Source organism: Periplaneta americana, chromosome 9, assembly GCF_040183065.1.
Source record: "Periplaneta americana isolate PAMFEO1 chromosome 9, P.americana_PAMFEO1_priV1, whole genome shotgun sequence".
Classification (NCBI taxonomy): Eukaryota; Metazoa; Arthropoda; class Insecta; order Blattodea; family Blattidae; genus Periplaneta; species Periplaneta americana.
The window spans coordinates 48,164,460-48,180,784 of NC_091125.1; the positions used below are offsets into that span (position 1 = coordinate 48,164,460).

Genomic DNA, 16,325 nt, shown 5'->3' on the forward strand with positions numbered 1-16,325 from the left:
TAGATAATACGTGTATATTTATTGCAACACCGCTTATGATTTTGTTTTTGTGCTATCCTTGATCAGGACCCCTGATCACATACGGTCATGACTGATGTCTACTTTAGAATTAGAACCGTGGAGAGAGGGAGTAACTCCACAATTTGAACTTGTTTCCGTTCTCTCCGCTACTGTCTGTCATTTGTTTATAATATGCTTTCTGTCGCCGCAGTTTTGGCAACCATGGTTGTCATAGCAACGATCAGATGTTTAGAAAAATATGAGCATCGTCACATTTCTTAATAAATCCGAAGTGTTCGGTTAATGTGGTTAATGTAATAAATAATAATCTGACTAACAGATGGCAGATAAACGGGAATTTGGTAATCCGTACGATGACTTTGTACCTCACAGAGAAAATGGAGCGTTTGACTTGAAAGATGGAAAGGTGTGTGTTATATTATGGTAATAAGATTCTGCAGTATAACATAAGTGATCGATCACAAACAGCAAACCTTTTGATTGTGTTTGTTTTTAAAAACTATCCGTAGTGTGTAAAATTAATATATCTACCGCGAAGAATTAGTATCTTTCTTTTGAAGCCTATTGACCTAGTACATATGTCTGTAATACGACAAATTTAATCGGTGAGAAATCTTAACACTGTCACTGTCAGTGTTTAGCGAGGAAACAGTACTATGTGTAAATAAGACCTTTAAAAAACTGTAACAAGGGAAAGTAAGACTTTGCATGTCAGAATCGAAATAGCCTAAATTTTTTGTAATGGTTTTTACAGATATTCTGCACAACGTGGGCATCTGGACCGATATCTAATTAACAGGAGACCGAGGATTATGACAGGGTTAGGAGAAACTAGCGTTGAGTTTGTTCCGATGATTTCGGAAGAGAAAATCGGCCATCACACTATCTTATTGTTGACAACATAAAAAAATCACCAGCCTTTGTTCAGCGTATATGCAAGACATAATAAAAGCCTAGCCTAACCTAACCTGTCACTGATTTGTATATGCAAGGCGTAAACTAAACTAACCTAACCTAATCTGTCACAGATTCGTGCAAGACAAAGTGTGAAACTTTCGTACCGTGACCAAAGTTATGTTGATCTTACACAGGAGGCAGCTGGAGGTGTGGAAACGGAGTATGAGGAACAAACAGCGCTAGTTTAACTCAAAGTTAGAGTGGGTTAGATGAAGGGATAGCTAAGTGCCAGAAGGCTGAGGACTGTGACAAATTTTGAGTGGGCTAGATAAGTGACAGGATGTCGAGAACTCTGACAAAAGATTAGACTGAGTTAAATAAAAGGTTAACAAAGTGACAGGATACCGAGAATTGTGATAAGGTTAAGAGTGGGTTAGAGGGGATGCTTTTTTGGGTAATTTTTTCATACAAAAACACCGTGTGCTTTTCAATTAAAATTCCATTAATGGAATCTCCAATTTTATTTTAAATTATACTGCTACAGAAATTCCCCTCTTTGAAATAGGTACAAATATTTGATTATCTTGTTTGTGTATTTCGGACTTTTTGATAGCAATTGTCTTAGCTCACCGTATTCTAATTATGTTCTGTGTACACAGTTACTTCCAGAATTTCAAGAAAAATTACAGTCGTCCATTAGCAAACTATTGTCAACACTAGATGCTGGATTACAGGAAAGTTCCAGTCATGATTATTCGATTTACACAGGCACGTCTGGCATAGCTTTGCTGTATTTATTGCTTAGTGTGAGGTTAAACAACGCCTCATATTTGACAGTAAGTAAAATAACCTTGATGCTTTTATTTATAGAAGTAAGACATTAAATAGAAGAATTTTAATCAAATCAGCGTCCTTCTTCCCTCTATCCCTTTTGCGTCAGTTGACATTAAAAAATACAGCTGAATGTTATTATTTTAATTTCTGTTACTGTACCGGTTTCTTCTACCCCCTTTTGCTTCAATTGATACTAAAATACAGCTGAATGTCATTATTGTAATTTCTGTTACTTATTTTGTATCTTCTATTGGTTTCAGATTTCCTCATAATTTTAAAATTGGTATTGGTATTGTGCATGTAAAACATAAGGCCATCAAATCGAAGATATGAAATTGATATCTAGCTACCATCTTTAAATAACTAGGGACAATTGTAAAATGTGCGTTGTTAGATCTAGCTCTTTTCTGTACATATAAGTTACAATACATTTCTGTAGAGTGTTTGCCATTTTCTTCGAAAGTTAACTCCTTGAGCAAATACAGATTTCTGATTTTTAGATATGGTGGTGGTGATGTTGGTGATGATGACGATGACGACAGTAACAATGATGTTAATGATTAACAAGATCATAATTTGTTATACATAATTAATATGCTAAATTAAGAAATTATAAGGCCACGTGCAAACAGAGCCACTGCCACCACCATCAATTGCTAAATATGACCACTACTAGCCATTTTCTCCAACAGCGTGTCAGTAGCAAAATGGACCCCAATATGGAAGCATGGGTAGCAATTTACTAATAATACAATAATGCTGATGTAAACGGACAAAGACAACTTGCCATTTTTGGGTACATCCAATATTGAGAACTCGCAGTAACATAATCATTTTGATATGCTTTTCGAGGAGCTAAAAGGCATGGTAGTGGACGGGAAGTTAGGAATGGCGTAGTGGATACGAGTAGCTGTGCTTGTGCTGAATAAATGGTGGTTGAACACAGCCACAAGTAGCGACACAGAGCCACTACCGTAGTGTGTGGCAATGCCAAGTCTGCACTGAGCCTATTGAAACTCCACATAAAATACAAACCACTGCTCATGTTAGCCACTGGTGACGTGGCTGGTGGCTTTGTTTGTGCCCAGTCTAAGATAGGTATGTAACATTTACTGACAGAAAATGAAACTTTCTTTTTTGAAATCACTCATCCATTGTGGTTGTGTGTTTAGAATACTTGTCATTAGATCTGAGATTTGTGGGTTCAAATCCAACTGAGAAAATGGATTTTTAAAAGTGACAGAAATCTTTAACATGCTTTCGTTCGGAAATGAAGTAAATCTATGGTTTCAGTATCGTAGGTTTGCCCAACTTAAAATAAAAATTGTATTACTGAAAGAAAAAATTCCAAGTAAAATTTACCTGCCATTTCTTGTTGAAGTGATAATAGTAGGTGTATTATGAAACAAGTTTATAATGTAATAATTGTATAACATTATAAATGAGTTTCATACGCTATTTTTTGTATGATAGCATTATAAAACAATTAATAAAGAAACAACATCAGATTTGTAATGGTGGGAAGTTTGATATCATAGTCTATAAAGAAAGAGTTTGCTATGACAATGATATTATAGCATTGGAAAATCGTTCCATAATGTTAACTTTATGCAATTCTAGCATTAAAACACGCTTGTCATGAAGCTATAAATCGTACACAATTGACCTAATTCTGGTACTGATGCCAGAAAAGGATACCTAGCAACTAGTATTCCATGACGCCATCACCTTCTTTACAACATAAGTTTTATACAATGCACCTGTAAGAAAAAGCTTCAAAACAGCAACAAAATAACATTGTCTTAGAAACAGTTACTTAGCAGTCATGCAATATATTACGTCATAATATCCAGTACTCACGTGGCTAATGAGAAAGGCAAGCTACAGCACGACGTCACATTCTTAGTCATAACATGGCCAACATTGAACAAGTTTATATATAAATGCAGTTTAACATGAGTTTAATATAGCAGTTCCTTTGTTTTTTTTTTTTTTTTTTTTTTAACTTTGAACATGTATTTATATTAGGCGACTGTCAAGATGGCCATGACTAGACCATGATAACCACGTGACTCTGATTTGTGCCGAAACCTGTCTTTCTTGTTAGCCACGCAGTACTCATGTCTCTACTACTTCATAACATTACATTTTGTAAATTTATAATAGTTCTTTTTACATATTTTAATGCTAGAATAGCATAAAACGTTGTAACATATGTATAATCTTCATTATAAACACTCGTGAAAATTAGCGTGCTTGCTTATGCTCACGCGCTAAACATTCACTCATGCATAATTACACTAGTTACATAAATTACTATTATAATACAAGTTATGCCTTCTAAATAGAAGTCATGACGTTTGAGTTATATTAATATTATGGCATTAATGCGATAATGTAGCATATTATGCACGATTTTGACTAACGATAAAGGCTGTTTATAATGCTGGTGTAAAAAAAACCTATTTGTCACTGTCCTCACTTATAGGGGTCCTTCACCTCAGAAATTAAATTCTTACATTGCCTTACCTGGAGATGTTAGTAACAACCCTTGTTTAAGAACATGTGAAATTTCTTGCAACTGGACAAATGAAAGCCAAATAATGTTAATATGCTTTATTACACAATTCAAACGTGTGATGGATATGAAAAAATACTGTGCAGTAACATGTTTTCATTGTAGAGAGCAGTAGAAATAACAGAGCAAGCACTTTCAAGACTCAAGAACCATCGCATGAGTTATCTCAATGGAGATGCAGGTCCACTTGCTCTTAGTGCTGTGTTATATCACAAACAGGGTGCAAGTGAAAGATCACGACAGTGTATTGAAAGGTAGAGTGTATCATGCTCGCAAATCTTGCTATTATCGTTACTTTCCTTTCCCTCAAATTAATTAAATGTCCCAATGTTTTTCATTAAATATTAAGATACATGCAGTTTGTAATATATCATTGTAATATGTAGCTATTATATTTTTGTTTTAGAACAAGTTACTTATTGTTATGTAAAAATTATATCATACTCTATGCAGCGGTGACAGTATTAATAATTGAGAAATTTCCCTCTCCGTTGCATGTAGTGTCTGATCTGTAAACCCATATGACATGCTTTGTTAAAACAAATAAAATGCAATGGGTGTAATTTATTTTTAAACGTAAGGTACTAAATAAAATTGTGTGCATTGTTAAGTAGATATAATCACTGACATATTGGGCACATATCTTGAGAATTCCAAGTTTTCACCTTCTTTGCCTGATTAATTACATCACAATAAATTCAACATTTGACAGTATCATGTGTTTGAAGTTTCTTTGTTAAAAAATGTTACCATTACATCACATTTTCTCGTTATGTTAGGGCTATATTAAGATTTTGGAATTTCAATCAGTATCGTTGTTTTTATTTACCAATAATCATTTGTATTGATAGTAACGAAATAGTTTTGGTATTCTGCTTCTAGATTAAAGGGAATGTTGCCCCAGATATTGAAATTGAACTCAGACCTGCCAGATGAAATTCTCTATGGACGGACGGGCTATTTATATGCTCTTTTATACTTAAATAAATCTCTTGGACAAGATACAATAGATTCCAAAACTATACAACAGGTAAGATATAATCATTTTTTTTATCTCTTTTCCGCATATTTTTTGTTTAGCAGTATTTGTGTCATCAATCCACATTACTAAAAATAGGTATTTTAATTTGTACCTATATAAAATAGTCTTTTACAAACATAATGCCATGATTATTAATGATTCATATTGAATAAAGAGCAATGAAAAGCCACATAAAGGTTTTTCGTAGTGTATAGTTATCGTATAACATTCAGAATTTGTACAACACAATATGATACTAGAATTTTAAAGTTCTATTTAATTGTTTTAGGAGGCTTTTCTTTGGAATAATATGCTTCTACTCTGACCAAAAAGCAGAGTATGAAAAAAAATTAGGATAATATTTTCCGAAAAGACTAAGTTTCATTTAGTTTATTTAATTTCACGTTTTCTCTAACTCGAAATCGAAATCATGTCCTTTGCAACATACAATACAACTTCTCTATTAGTTTTATACATATGGGTATATTTTGAAATTCGTAAACTCTGAACCATATTTCCAATGGTTTGCACTTCGTAGAGCTCTTCACTATAAATAAAACATAGATATTACATAATTAAATGGCATGCATATATAAATACTTAACTTACGTATATAATGATTCTGCTAGTGTATCTGACATTGTATCAAATGCCTGGATATTAAATAAATAATAATGATTCTGCTAATTCATGTTTGGGTACTTCAAGATAATACAAAGGATAAAACTACCTACGATTTACTGTTTTAATTGTCATAAAAATATTATTTCAGTCGTTTATATTATAAAATACTTTACCAACACTTCCTTGATACAAAAATTAAAAATAACTATGTGAAATTCATCGTAATTTCATACATACAAACGTATTATAAAGTACTATAAAATGTACAGATCTGGAATGATTGGCTGGTTTTCAAGCATGAATTTGAATAAGATGTTGTATGTCTAATAAAAGAATTGCATATGCAGGCTAAATAGATTACTTCACAGAAACTACTTGACTCTGGGTTGCAACACTTCTTTTCGCCGGTTTCAAAGATTGTGTATTATTGATGGTTCAACAATCCTCGAAACTATTAATGTAAAATATTATTAATTATGAACAATTAAAACGCCATCTACATACTAACATTAAGCAAAGAGATGCTGAAATTGTATGTCTTCTTGTTCCAAATATTTATATGTATTTACATACCCATGAAGATGAAACCACGTTTTGTTCAAAAACAGAAGGAGATGAGGGTTAATTTTGCCATCAAGCACTCCATTTAAAATCCACTCACAAAATCTACGCCTTACTACAGGACCACCAGGTCGTATTTCTAGCACCAATGTTAATTTGCAGAATTTTAATTTCAACAGCTTTGTAGCAATTCCCACAATTTCCTGTGAAAGATGACCAAGTGATTTTATGGTAATTTTCCAAGTAATGTTCAGTCTCATCCAAATTTTTCTTGGTGAAGATAATAAGCCTTTTTTTTACATTTCTTATTTATAGCACTGAATTTTTTTCTCGAGATCATGGATCATTGGGCGATGGAGGTGGGTGTGACAGCGTTTTCCCATCAAGCCCCAAACTGTGACAGCTCCAGAAAATCGCTGTGACATGATGGTGATTTTGTCACAGTGTTATTTTTATGTTTGGGTGATTCTTGGCAATTGCGAATGTTTCTCATCATGAGCCGACAGATGTTTATCACTCTTCTACAAATTGACATACCAGTGCTCTAAGTTTTATATCAATAATACTGATTAGCACAGTGAGTAACAAACACACAGTGAGCAGTGTTATCACGATGTGTTGACGCGTATATTCGTCCAGGAATGTTTATGAATGATTCGGGAGTATCAAAGATATACCAATGTTAATGGTGTGAGTGGGACAATAATAGATCCCAGTTATATCAAGGTCCTTCAAGTTAATACTGGTATAAGAATCTTCTGACTTGCAGTTGCCTGGAGCTTCACATTGGTCACATCAGTTGCTATCATTGCTATAAGTCACATATCAGGTGAAGATGGTGATTTCTCAGAACTGTGATTGTCGAACTATAGGCACAGTCGGAACCAATGATAAACCATCACAGTGACAAAATGACATGTTTTCATATCACCACCCTACCACTATTGGGCAACTTGGAATGTTAATACCAAGAGATCTTTCCTGATATTGTTTTCAAACATCTTCAAACACTCACTGTCCAATACTATCTCTGAGTGCCATTTTAAGCTATAAATTAAAAACACGAGTACATGCATACATCCCCTAATCTTGCCTTTGCTTCGACTAAGACTAAAGTAAGCTGAGATGCAATGACAGATAACTATGTTTACTCACTGATAACACATTGTCTCCATAACCAGTCCATGGGAGCATTGCACCCAAGAGTCAAGTAACTTCTTCGTGGTAAAGAAGTAATCTATTCACACAGAGCATTATGATTAATCAGTGATAAATCTTAAATTAAACATTAAAGCATAATAGTTCGTCCATAAATAAATCTGACAGAAAGACTGAATTGTACAGAAAAGATCAATATTCTGTAACAGATTACAATGGACGGGAATGAAAGCACTTGTAATGTTCCTGAAACACAGTGGAAGTGATTTTTTGGTCCAATTTTTACATTCAAGAAACAGAGGTAGTGGCGTTTTCTTTGATTAGCACTGCATACCATATTTGGTTGATGTTTGTTCGCATAAACAGAAATCATTTGGGAGAATAATACATACACACAGATGTTCATCCCATAAAATTTCGACTCTAATCAAATCTAAAATAATGAGGTACAGCATTAAATTTCTGAATGGAAAGTTATATGTACAGTTAAATTCATTAATTACAAAAACAAATACATAATTAATCGTAAGAAGAAACCACATAAGTAATTTAAAAATAACATTAGTGGTAGATTTTATGTTAAAATATAGTAGCTGAGAACTGATACATACCCAGAGTTCTTGGCTAACAATGCTTGTCTGTAGGTGGTGGCGGCTGTGCTTCGATCAGGTCAAATTCTGGCTGAACAGATGCAAAGAATGATTCCACTCATGTACTTGTGGTATGGAGAGTATTATGTGGGTGCTGCGCATGGCTTTGCAGGAATCCTCTACATGTTACTGCAGGTAGATATCTTATCTTCTTAGGTGGTGTCAGCAGTCCTTTGGTCAGGCCAAAATCTTGCCCAACAGGAAGGGAGAAATGTGCCCCTTATGTATATGTGGCATGGCAAGTATTACCTAGGTGGTGCACATGGCATAGCAGGAATCCTCTACATGCTACTTGAGGTATGCACTCACACAAAGTTATGTGAGATCTCATTTAATCAGGTGTTGGTTGCTACCTTGTACAAATTACATTGTGTTATTAGGAGAGTATTTCTGAAAAAATGTTGTTTGGTTTACACTATACTGATTTAACTCGGTATACTTATATCGAGTTGAGCAGTTACGAAGTAAATGCGAGACAAATTGGACTGTCTTATACTTGATGTTTTATGGCGCCATACCAACACTGATCTATATAGAGTCGAATCTTAACTTTACATTTAATTCTGCAATTGACAGTTGCTTAGAGCAGTTGTGTCCATTTCTATTGCCACAGTGTTGAGTCTTGACTTGGTGCTATGCTATCCTATGCTAACACTTAAGGAATATGCACACATGCTTTTGTTGACGACTAAAGAAGACATTATCCCAATCAAAGGATTCTGTTTTGTCATAATTTTTCTGTGTTTACCAGATGTTATCAGAAACTTGTAATTAGAGTCAGGGGCAGCTTTTGGGGTAGTGCTAGTGTGCCATGGCACCACTAATGAAAAAAACAGAAAATAATATCCTAAAAACAGTTGTAATAGTTTATTTATACAAATTTTATTCGTATTTCATCTGAACGAGCGCTCGCACAGATCGGGATGCACTCTTGCAGCGTTTCTCCGAATGTTGGAGCCAGTTCGGTGTGCCACTGTCTGCGTCCATATCACACTGTACAAAAGGCTACTGATTCTAGTTTATATGCGTTTCTTATGGCAGACTTTGAGCCGAATTCAATTTGACTCAGTAGTTAACATTCCGCCCGCTAGAACGCAGTAATGCAGAAATTTCGCTAGATGGTAGGGTTGTTGGAGATGTTAGGCAGGGAATCATCAAGCACAGACTTGCACGAAAACACAAGTTAAAGTTCCGCGCACAACTTGGATTGGAATGTGTAAATTATTATCTATGTAACTATATTAAATGCAGAGACAGTCATGGTTCTTTTTAGAAAGATAAATATTTTTTTCATATTATGTAACACTATTTGTTAACGTTGTGTAATATTTGTTTTATTTCGCGACAACTAAATATCGCTACACTGTTGCTAGTATTGATGCTTTTATTAACGATACATGAGATCTGTGCAGGACATGAACATGTGTTATTCAGGTTGCTGCCTTGGATTCATCAGCCTGTTAAATAAAGTGCAAATGTGTTCATTTATTATCTATATCATTGTTTATCTCGTGTGTTTTTGCCAGTAATTTTACTAGTTATAAAAGTTGACTAACAATACTGTGAAAGTTTTGCATTATCTATAGGCCTATCTGTAAATTTCGTTATTAGTTTCGGAAATGTTATTATAACTGTTACTAGATGCATTATTAACTGCACACCTCGTAAAATAGCTGGTTTAATTAATGTGCTTTATTTAACTTAATGTAAACGTGAGCTGTGATTATCACTTTCACTAGGGTGATTTGCGTACAACCTATTTTCATTTTTGGCACCACCACCAGAATGTCTCACTGGCTGCCACTGATTAGAGTGCTTCTTTGAAGTCTGGCTTCACTAGACTTTTCAAGGGCTGGACTTGGAATAGGTTTTTACAGTTAAGCTTGCTTTAGCCCATTGTGTGTCCTATATGTGCGAAGATTGTCACTATCCAACAGGTGGTCCAGGTGGCATTCTTAAATCTTATACGCCATCCTGCCTCAGCCCTGACAGAGCCACGATGTCGGGTCCCGTTCTCTGACGAGTAGTCTGATAAGCCCCAGGGCCCGGAGTCCCATGACTCACCCCAGCATATTTTTAACTATTGCAGATGGTAGATGAAATGAGGGAAAGTGGAGAACATTGATGGAATCATAAAGGGAATCTAATGTATTACAAGAAACACCCTCTGCAAGGTCTGCTTTGTCCACCATAATTCCATTATGACCTGGCTGGGGATCAAACTCAGTTGCCTGGATGAAAGGCCAATGCAATAACATAGAGCCACAGAGGCGACTCCTTGAGGTCTGGAAGAGAAACAGTACCTAATTTAAATTTAATGCACTCGTTTCTTTGGATTGAAAAAGCAAAGGCTTCTATTAATGTATGGCTGGCTTAACATTTTGTGCTATAAAAAGGACTTTCTCCACGTAATAAGAATATGCTGAGAGATAACATAAAAAAAGTTTCACTGGTAACAACTTTGAAATGTGACTAATCATATACAAGAACAAATTAAAACCTAAAAGAGTGTAAGCTCAAATATTTAGTTTATGCTAGTCTTTATAAATGTTGTATCTTCTTGTAATAAAATGCTATGAAAGGAAAATGTCGTGCTTAAAGAACTTCAGAAGTGCTAAAGCAGTGCTTGCAGAAACCAGACACCAGTACTTGCCTCTGTTCTGATTTTTAAACACTCTTATTTTATACTTGTCATATTGCTATGGATGTTTCTAATAATTTAATGGTTAATATAATACTTTTAAATCTTTCAATAATAGACGTAAACATGAATATAATATGATTTACTTATCAGCTCTAATACTACGAGTAATTTTATCCTGTATATTAGTAACGATATGGTGCTAAGATACGAATCTATGATACCTCAGTTACCACTGTATTCAAGATTAGTAAATAGTGGGGCAAATATGCTCCTTAACTGAAAGGCAAATCCACTAACTTGTTTGCTATAGCCTGTATAGTGTGTGGTGTTTAACAAAGTACAAATAACTTTGTACAGAATAGCTTTTCGGAACAAAAACTGGCAAAAACTTTTATAATATATGGTCAGTTTTCAAGGAACAATTTGACATTACTACTACTGGTTCTCGCCATAATTCGCCTGTGAACTGTTCCATCTACATAACTGCACACATCTTTCATTTTTACAAACGTAGGATTCCGTTGAAGAAACTTTTCCTAACACCTATGAGAGACAATGTTGACACAACAGCGGAGAGGTTTCAGGCTTCAAAGATATGTGATTCATATTTTAGTACTGCCATTTGCTTACTTGTTTTAATAACACATACCAATATATCCTTTTAGATTTTAGAGTTTTTGTGTTCAATAGGATTCACATATTTATTTATCTTCAGGAAATATGAAATTGAAAACTACTTTAAAATTTTATAAATAGGAAGCAAGTCAATAATAGATGCAAATCTAGAAATCTGGACCCTGTTAATTTCAAATTCAGTAAATATAAGTTCATATTTTTTTTCGTGGTAATTTGTTCCTCATACCTGTGGTGTCTGAAGTGGTTGTTGTACCTAATGCTATACTAATCATGCATATCTTGGGGAGGACCCAGTTCCTCTCATGCAGTTGGGTTCACCAAGTTTTCCTTTCTTTCTTTAACATTTTAATATTTACTGAAACTTTTATCATATGTAAAATTATCCCATGTACAGGCAAAGGACTACATGAGTTTATCTGATCTCAATAATTTGGTTCGTCCAACAATTGACTACTTGCAAGGAGTGCAGTTTCCTTCTGATAATTTCCCATCGTCCTTGGGTAACAACACAGATAAATTAGTGCAGTGGTGTCATGGAGCTCCTGGTGTAGTCTTCTTATATGCTGAAGCATACAAGGTAAGAAATACGAGTAACAAATGTCAAAATATTTTGTATGCGTGTGTATGTACCTGTGCGTGTGGGTGTGTGTATTGTATTGTATTTATTTCCATTCCATGGTATTCGTACATTGCTTCACAACTAGAATATGGAACATGTAAAAAAATCTTAATACTACTACTACAAGGTCTTAATTATAGTCAGTCTAGTTGAAATATATACAAAAGAGTTTCACACTATACTAGTACAACACAGGGGGTTAGTATCAATACTTAATACAAGACAGAAATATTCATGCAGTGTTGTTGAATGTCATAAATTCACTTACAGATCAGAAGACGTGAGAAATTAGGTACTTCCTTAATTTGGCCCTAAATAATCTTATGTTTTGAGTTTGATTTTTTTATATCCATAGGGACGCTATTAATGTTTTGTTCTTTTTAGCCCGGCTTTACTCTCTTCAGGCTTAGTAAGTTGTTTTTGTACAAGTGTAAAATACTATCATTTTTTTTGTGCGCATACATGTGTTATTTTAAGTTATTCTAAAAAAACTATATGTTTAGTGAAATAACTACACAGCTTTGTTGCAAAACGCTATATTGATATTAATGGCGGCAGTAGTATGCATGGCAGCAGTATGCATGTACAAAGCACAACACTTACACAGTACTTTTTTTTTCTCCAATGGCAGGGCTTGTAACTTGCAGTTATTCGCCCTGACTCTATAAGTGTCCTCATAGGGGTCACTAGTGTCGAGAAGAGTGGACCACTTAGTTCGTCAAATAATCTAGTAGTTGATACAGCGTTGTTAAGTAACCAACTGAAAAAATTAATATTAATTAGCCATTTACAAAAATTATTTTAATTTAAAATTAATTTATTAAAATCAATATTTAAGTCACCACACCCTTATAAACAATATGATGTATGCAAATCTGGCTTCCAGGTAGAAGCTCCCTGTGAAGCAGGCTTGAATAATTTCAAGGGAAAAATTGTTCGGTAGAGGATTCGTACGCTAAGCGAAGAGTCCCAGGATCGATACCCGGCCTCAGAACAATTTTTCCCTTGAAATTATTCAAGTATGATGTATGGTTAGGTGAAATAGAACAAAATGCTTACTAATAATGTTTAGGTTATCAGAACTTCTGTGTATGCATGTTTGTAATTTTTTTTCCCCCTCGTGTAATCAGTTAATAATGATACTTAGTGAATGATGGATAACTGAATACACAGCCAAATTTAAAAAAAATTTCAGATTACAATAATATACAGAAAATAAATTTGGTTGATTTTCACAGTGAAGTAAAACTGTATAGTAAACAGGTTCTTTAATGTTACGAGTGGTCTCACATAATAATTTCATTTTGAACTGGAACAGGTATTTGGTGATGACCAATATCTTCAAACTGCACTGAAATGTGGTGAAGTAGTGTGGAAAAGAGGGATCCTTACCAAAGGCTATAGTATCTGCCATGGAGTAGCTGGAAACGCATACACATTCCTTGTGTTATACCAATTGACTGGGGTGAGATACCAGCTATGTTGCACTCGTACCTAAGGCATATACTCGTATTTCTCTTTAGTACCAACCATATCAATGAACCTATTAATAGAGAATTATTATTTATTTATAAACAGGATCTCAAACATCTGCATCGTGCCTGTAAGTTTGCGGAGTGGTGTACATCTTACGGAAAAAAGCAGTATCACACACCTGATAGACCCTTATCAATGTTTGAAGGTAAGTTTGCAGAATTATGTATAATATCTTACACGAAAAGGCAGACTGACATTCTTAATGATCCATTATAAGTATTTGAAGAAAGCATAAAGTACATGCCGAACATTAGTTGTTTTGGAAGAAGTTATTCAGTAAAGATTATACTGTATAATATAGCAGCATGGGATTTAACTGACGGGAAAATGCAACACTTTCAATTTGGATATTCTATCATAATTTTCGTGGCAGCTTGATGGGTTAGGAAAAGATTACAATTTTGAAGTTATAAATGTCAAAATATAACCGTTATCCTTCTTTTTAGAAGAGATGGAAACAAACCTCAAAAGTAGGAGTAGGAAGATGACACACATAGGCCCCATTGTGTATATACAGGATCCTCCATCTCTGACACTCCCCTCACATAGCAGCTCAATAGTATTTTCTGTTATACACCTCGGCTACCATTTCTATGATAATAATTTAAGTTTCTGAAACCTGTTTAGTAGGGAAAACATTTATAAACAGCTTAGAAATGAATACCAGTACATATTACCTCTGTCACAAGATTATGTTCAGTGTACTCTTCCTGCTTCAATACATTGACATCTTCAAAAATTTTTCTGAACTACTCGACTATCTCTTTTGTGAAATGCTTGAAAATGATTTGGCCAATAGGATCCTGCTTCATTTCAATACCCTTTTGTAGTTCGGTGGTTGTTTCTCTGCAGGGGAACAATTTGAAAGTGGCTGTAATATTGTAGCACGAAGAACAGCTGTGGAACAGGCTTTCTATAAAAACTTCACTTTTTCTGCTATTTCTACTGCATTATTATTGCCTTGGTGTACAACAGATTTTCGATACCTGTATTTGCAAGGAAAGTTTGATAAAGGATTAGTTAATATCTATACTTCTTGCACCTACCTCAGAAATTTTCAATGTACAATGTTGAAGTAACATTTATTGGTGTGCTGTCATATGAAGTTCCATAAACATGGACTCTTAATTTGAAAGCTGAAAAATAAGAAAAGAAAGATATTAGATTTCGTATTTATTCTGAAATGCATTGCCACTTAATAATACTTACTTGCACAATATATTAATTTTTTACATTAAATCTTCGGTATTTTAAAAAGTTAATTTTGTGATCTTTAATAGTATTTACTATTGCAAAATATAAGGACTGCTTGTATAAATATTTTTTCATAAAAATTAGCTCCACAGATAAGATTTCATTTTTTTCCCTAATATTTTGTGTTATTTTCTCCACAGGTATTGCAGGAGTCATTTATTTCCTGGTTGACATTCAAGAACCCAAGGAGTCAAAGTTCCCTGCGTTTGCATTGTAAAGAATTATATGTAACACAATTAAAATTTTTAAATGAATCCATGACGCCTTTCCAGAATACATTTCTGTAATTATCCTAGGAGTTGGATGTTACCTATAACATTCTTATGTACTTGACAAAATATATCCTACATTATCTGAGTTCGAAAATTACGAAATGCATTTCATAGATGTAACTGCAGTTTATATAGCTGTCTACTTTAGAACTTTTTTTTATACATCTGAGATTTTGTGTAAGAAAAATTACTCTGATTTTACAGGAATCTTGTTAATGCATTGCTGTATAGTGCCAAATTCGAGCTATTTTGTAATTTAATCTAATTTATATTGTGCTTAGCTTCCATATCATTTCAGTCGTAAGGACTGTAATAATCCTTTATTTTCTGCAGGGCTATCTTTCTAATAAAATAATTTCCAAAATGCACCAACCTCAAAACATTTTTTGATGCAGTTGTAAATTAAAGCTGTAAAAAAATTGAGAATGTTTCCCCTCTCTGCTACACAAAAAAACTACAAACAAGTAAAAGAGTTTTAAGCAGGTTCTGTATTCCACTGTATATTATAGTTTTACACAATTCTGGCGATAAAATTATATCACAAAATAAACCATTTCGACAGTATTTTCACTGTAAATAATATTTCAGTAATGTAGTTTTTGTGTGATTGCAAGAACTATTCCAACTAGAGTTATTTCAGAAGAAATATTCCAAAATACTGTTGTATGTGCGTTCTGCTTTAAAAATAGCCCTGATTACGAGGAGCATCCAGAAAGTAAGTTTCCCTATTTAAAAAAAAAAAAAGAACGCACACTTTCAGGAAAAAATTTATTGGCAACAGGTACAGCAATGTTTCAGCTATTTTTCAACATAGCCACCATCAGAATTGAGACACTTGTCGTATCGTGGGATCAACTTTTGTATCCCTCTCTCGTAGAACTCTGCCGCCTGTGAATGGAACCAGCGTGTGACAGACGTCTTCAGCTCTTAGTCGTTGCCAAAACGCTCACCAGAGGACAGGAATTTCTTGAGGTGCAAGAAAACGTGAAAATCGCTGGGAGCAAGATCAGAACTGTAGGG

At 34.2% G+C, this 16,325-nt stretch overlaps 1 protein-coding gene across 2 annotated transcripts; it reads left to right on the forward strand.

Moving 5' to 3' along the window:
• The first annotated feature begins 221 nt into the window (after positions 1 to 221).
• On the forward strand, positions 222 to 16,114 carry LOC138705893 (lanC-like protein 2). 2 transcript variants are annotated; one of them, XM_069834632.1, is made up of 9 exons: positions 222 to 427; positions 1,578 to 1,754; positions 4,436 to 4,584; positions 5,213 to 5,360; positions 8,339 to 8,479; positions 12,019 to 12,201; positions 13,562 to 13,708; positions 13,822 to 13,924; positions 15,174 to 16,114. In XM_069834632.1, the coding sequence occupies exons 1-9, from the start codon at positions 341 to 343 to the stop codon at positions 15,248 to 15,250; spliced, it is 1,212 nt and encodes a 403-aa protein (XP_069690733.1). In that variant the 5' UTR covers positions 222 to 340; the 3' UTR covers positions 15,251 to 16,114. The 2 variants fall into 2 exon arrangements, with proteins under 2 accessions (XP_069690733.1, XP_069690732.1); XM_069834631.1 differs by lacking the exon at positions 8,339 to 8,479 and adding an exon at positions 8,501 to 8,641 and having other exon boundaries at positions 227 to 427.
• Positions 16,115 to 16,325: the final 211 nt, after the last annotated feature.

What these genes read in the sequence shown, in the direction of transcription:
- LOC138705893 (XM_069834632.1), top strand. Translation starts at nt 341, where the DNA reads ATGGCAGATAAACGGGAATTTGGTAATCCGTACGATGACTTTGTACCT. An exon ending in TCACGACAGTGTATTGAAAG is followed by an intron (nt 4,585 to 5,212) that starts GTAGAGTGTATC and finishes TTCTGCTTCTAG; the next exon opens with ATTAAAGGGAATGTTGCCCC. An exon ending in TCCTCTACATGTTACTGCAG is followed by an intron (nt 8,480 to 12,018) that starts GTAGATATCTTA and finishes TCCCATGTACAG; the next exon opens with GCAAAGGACTACATGAGTTT.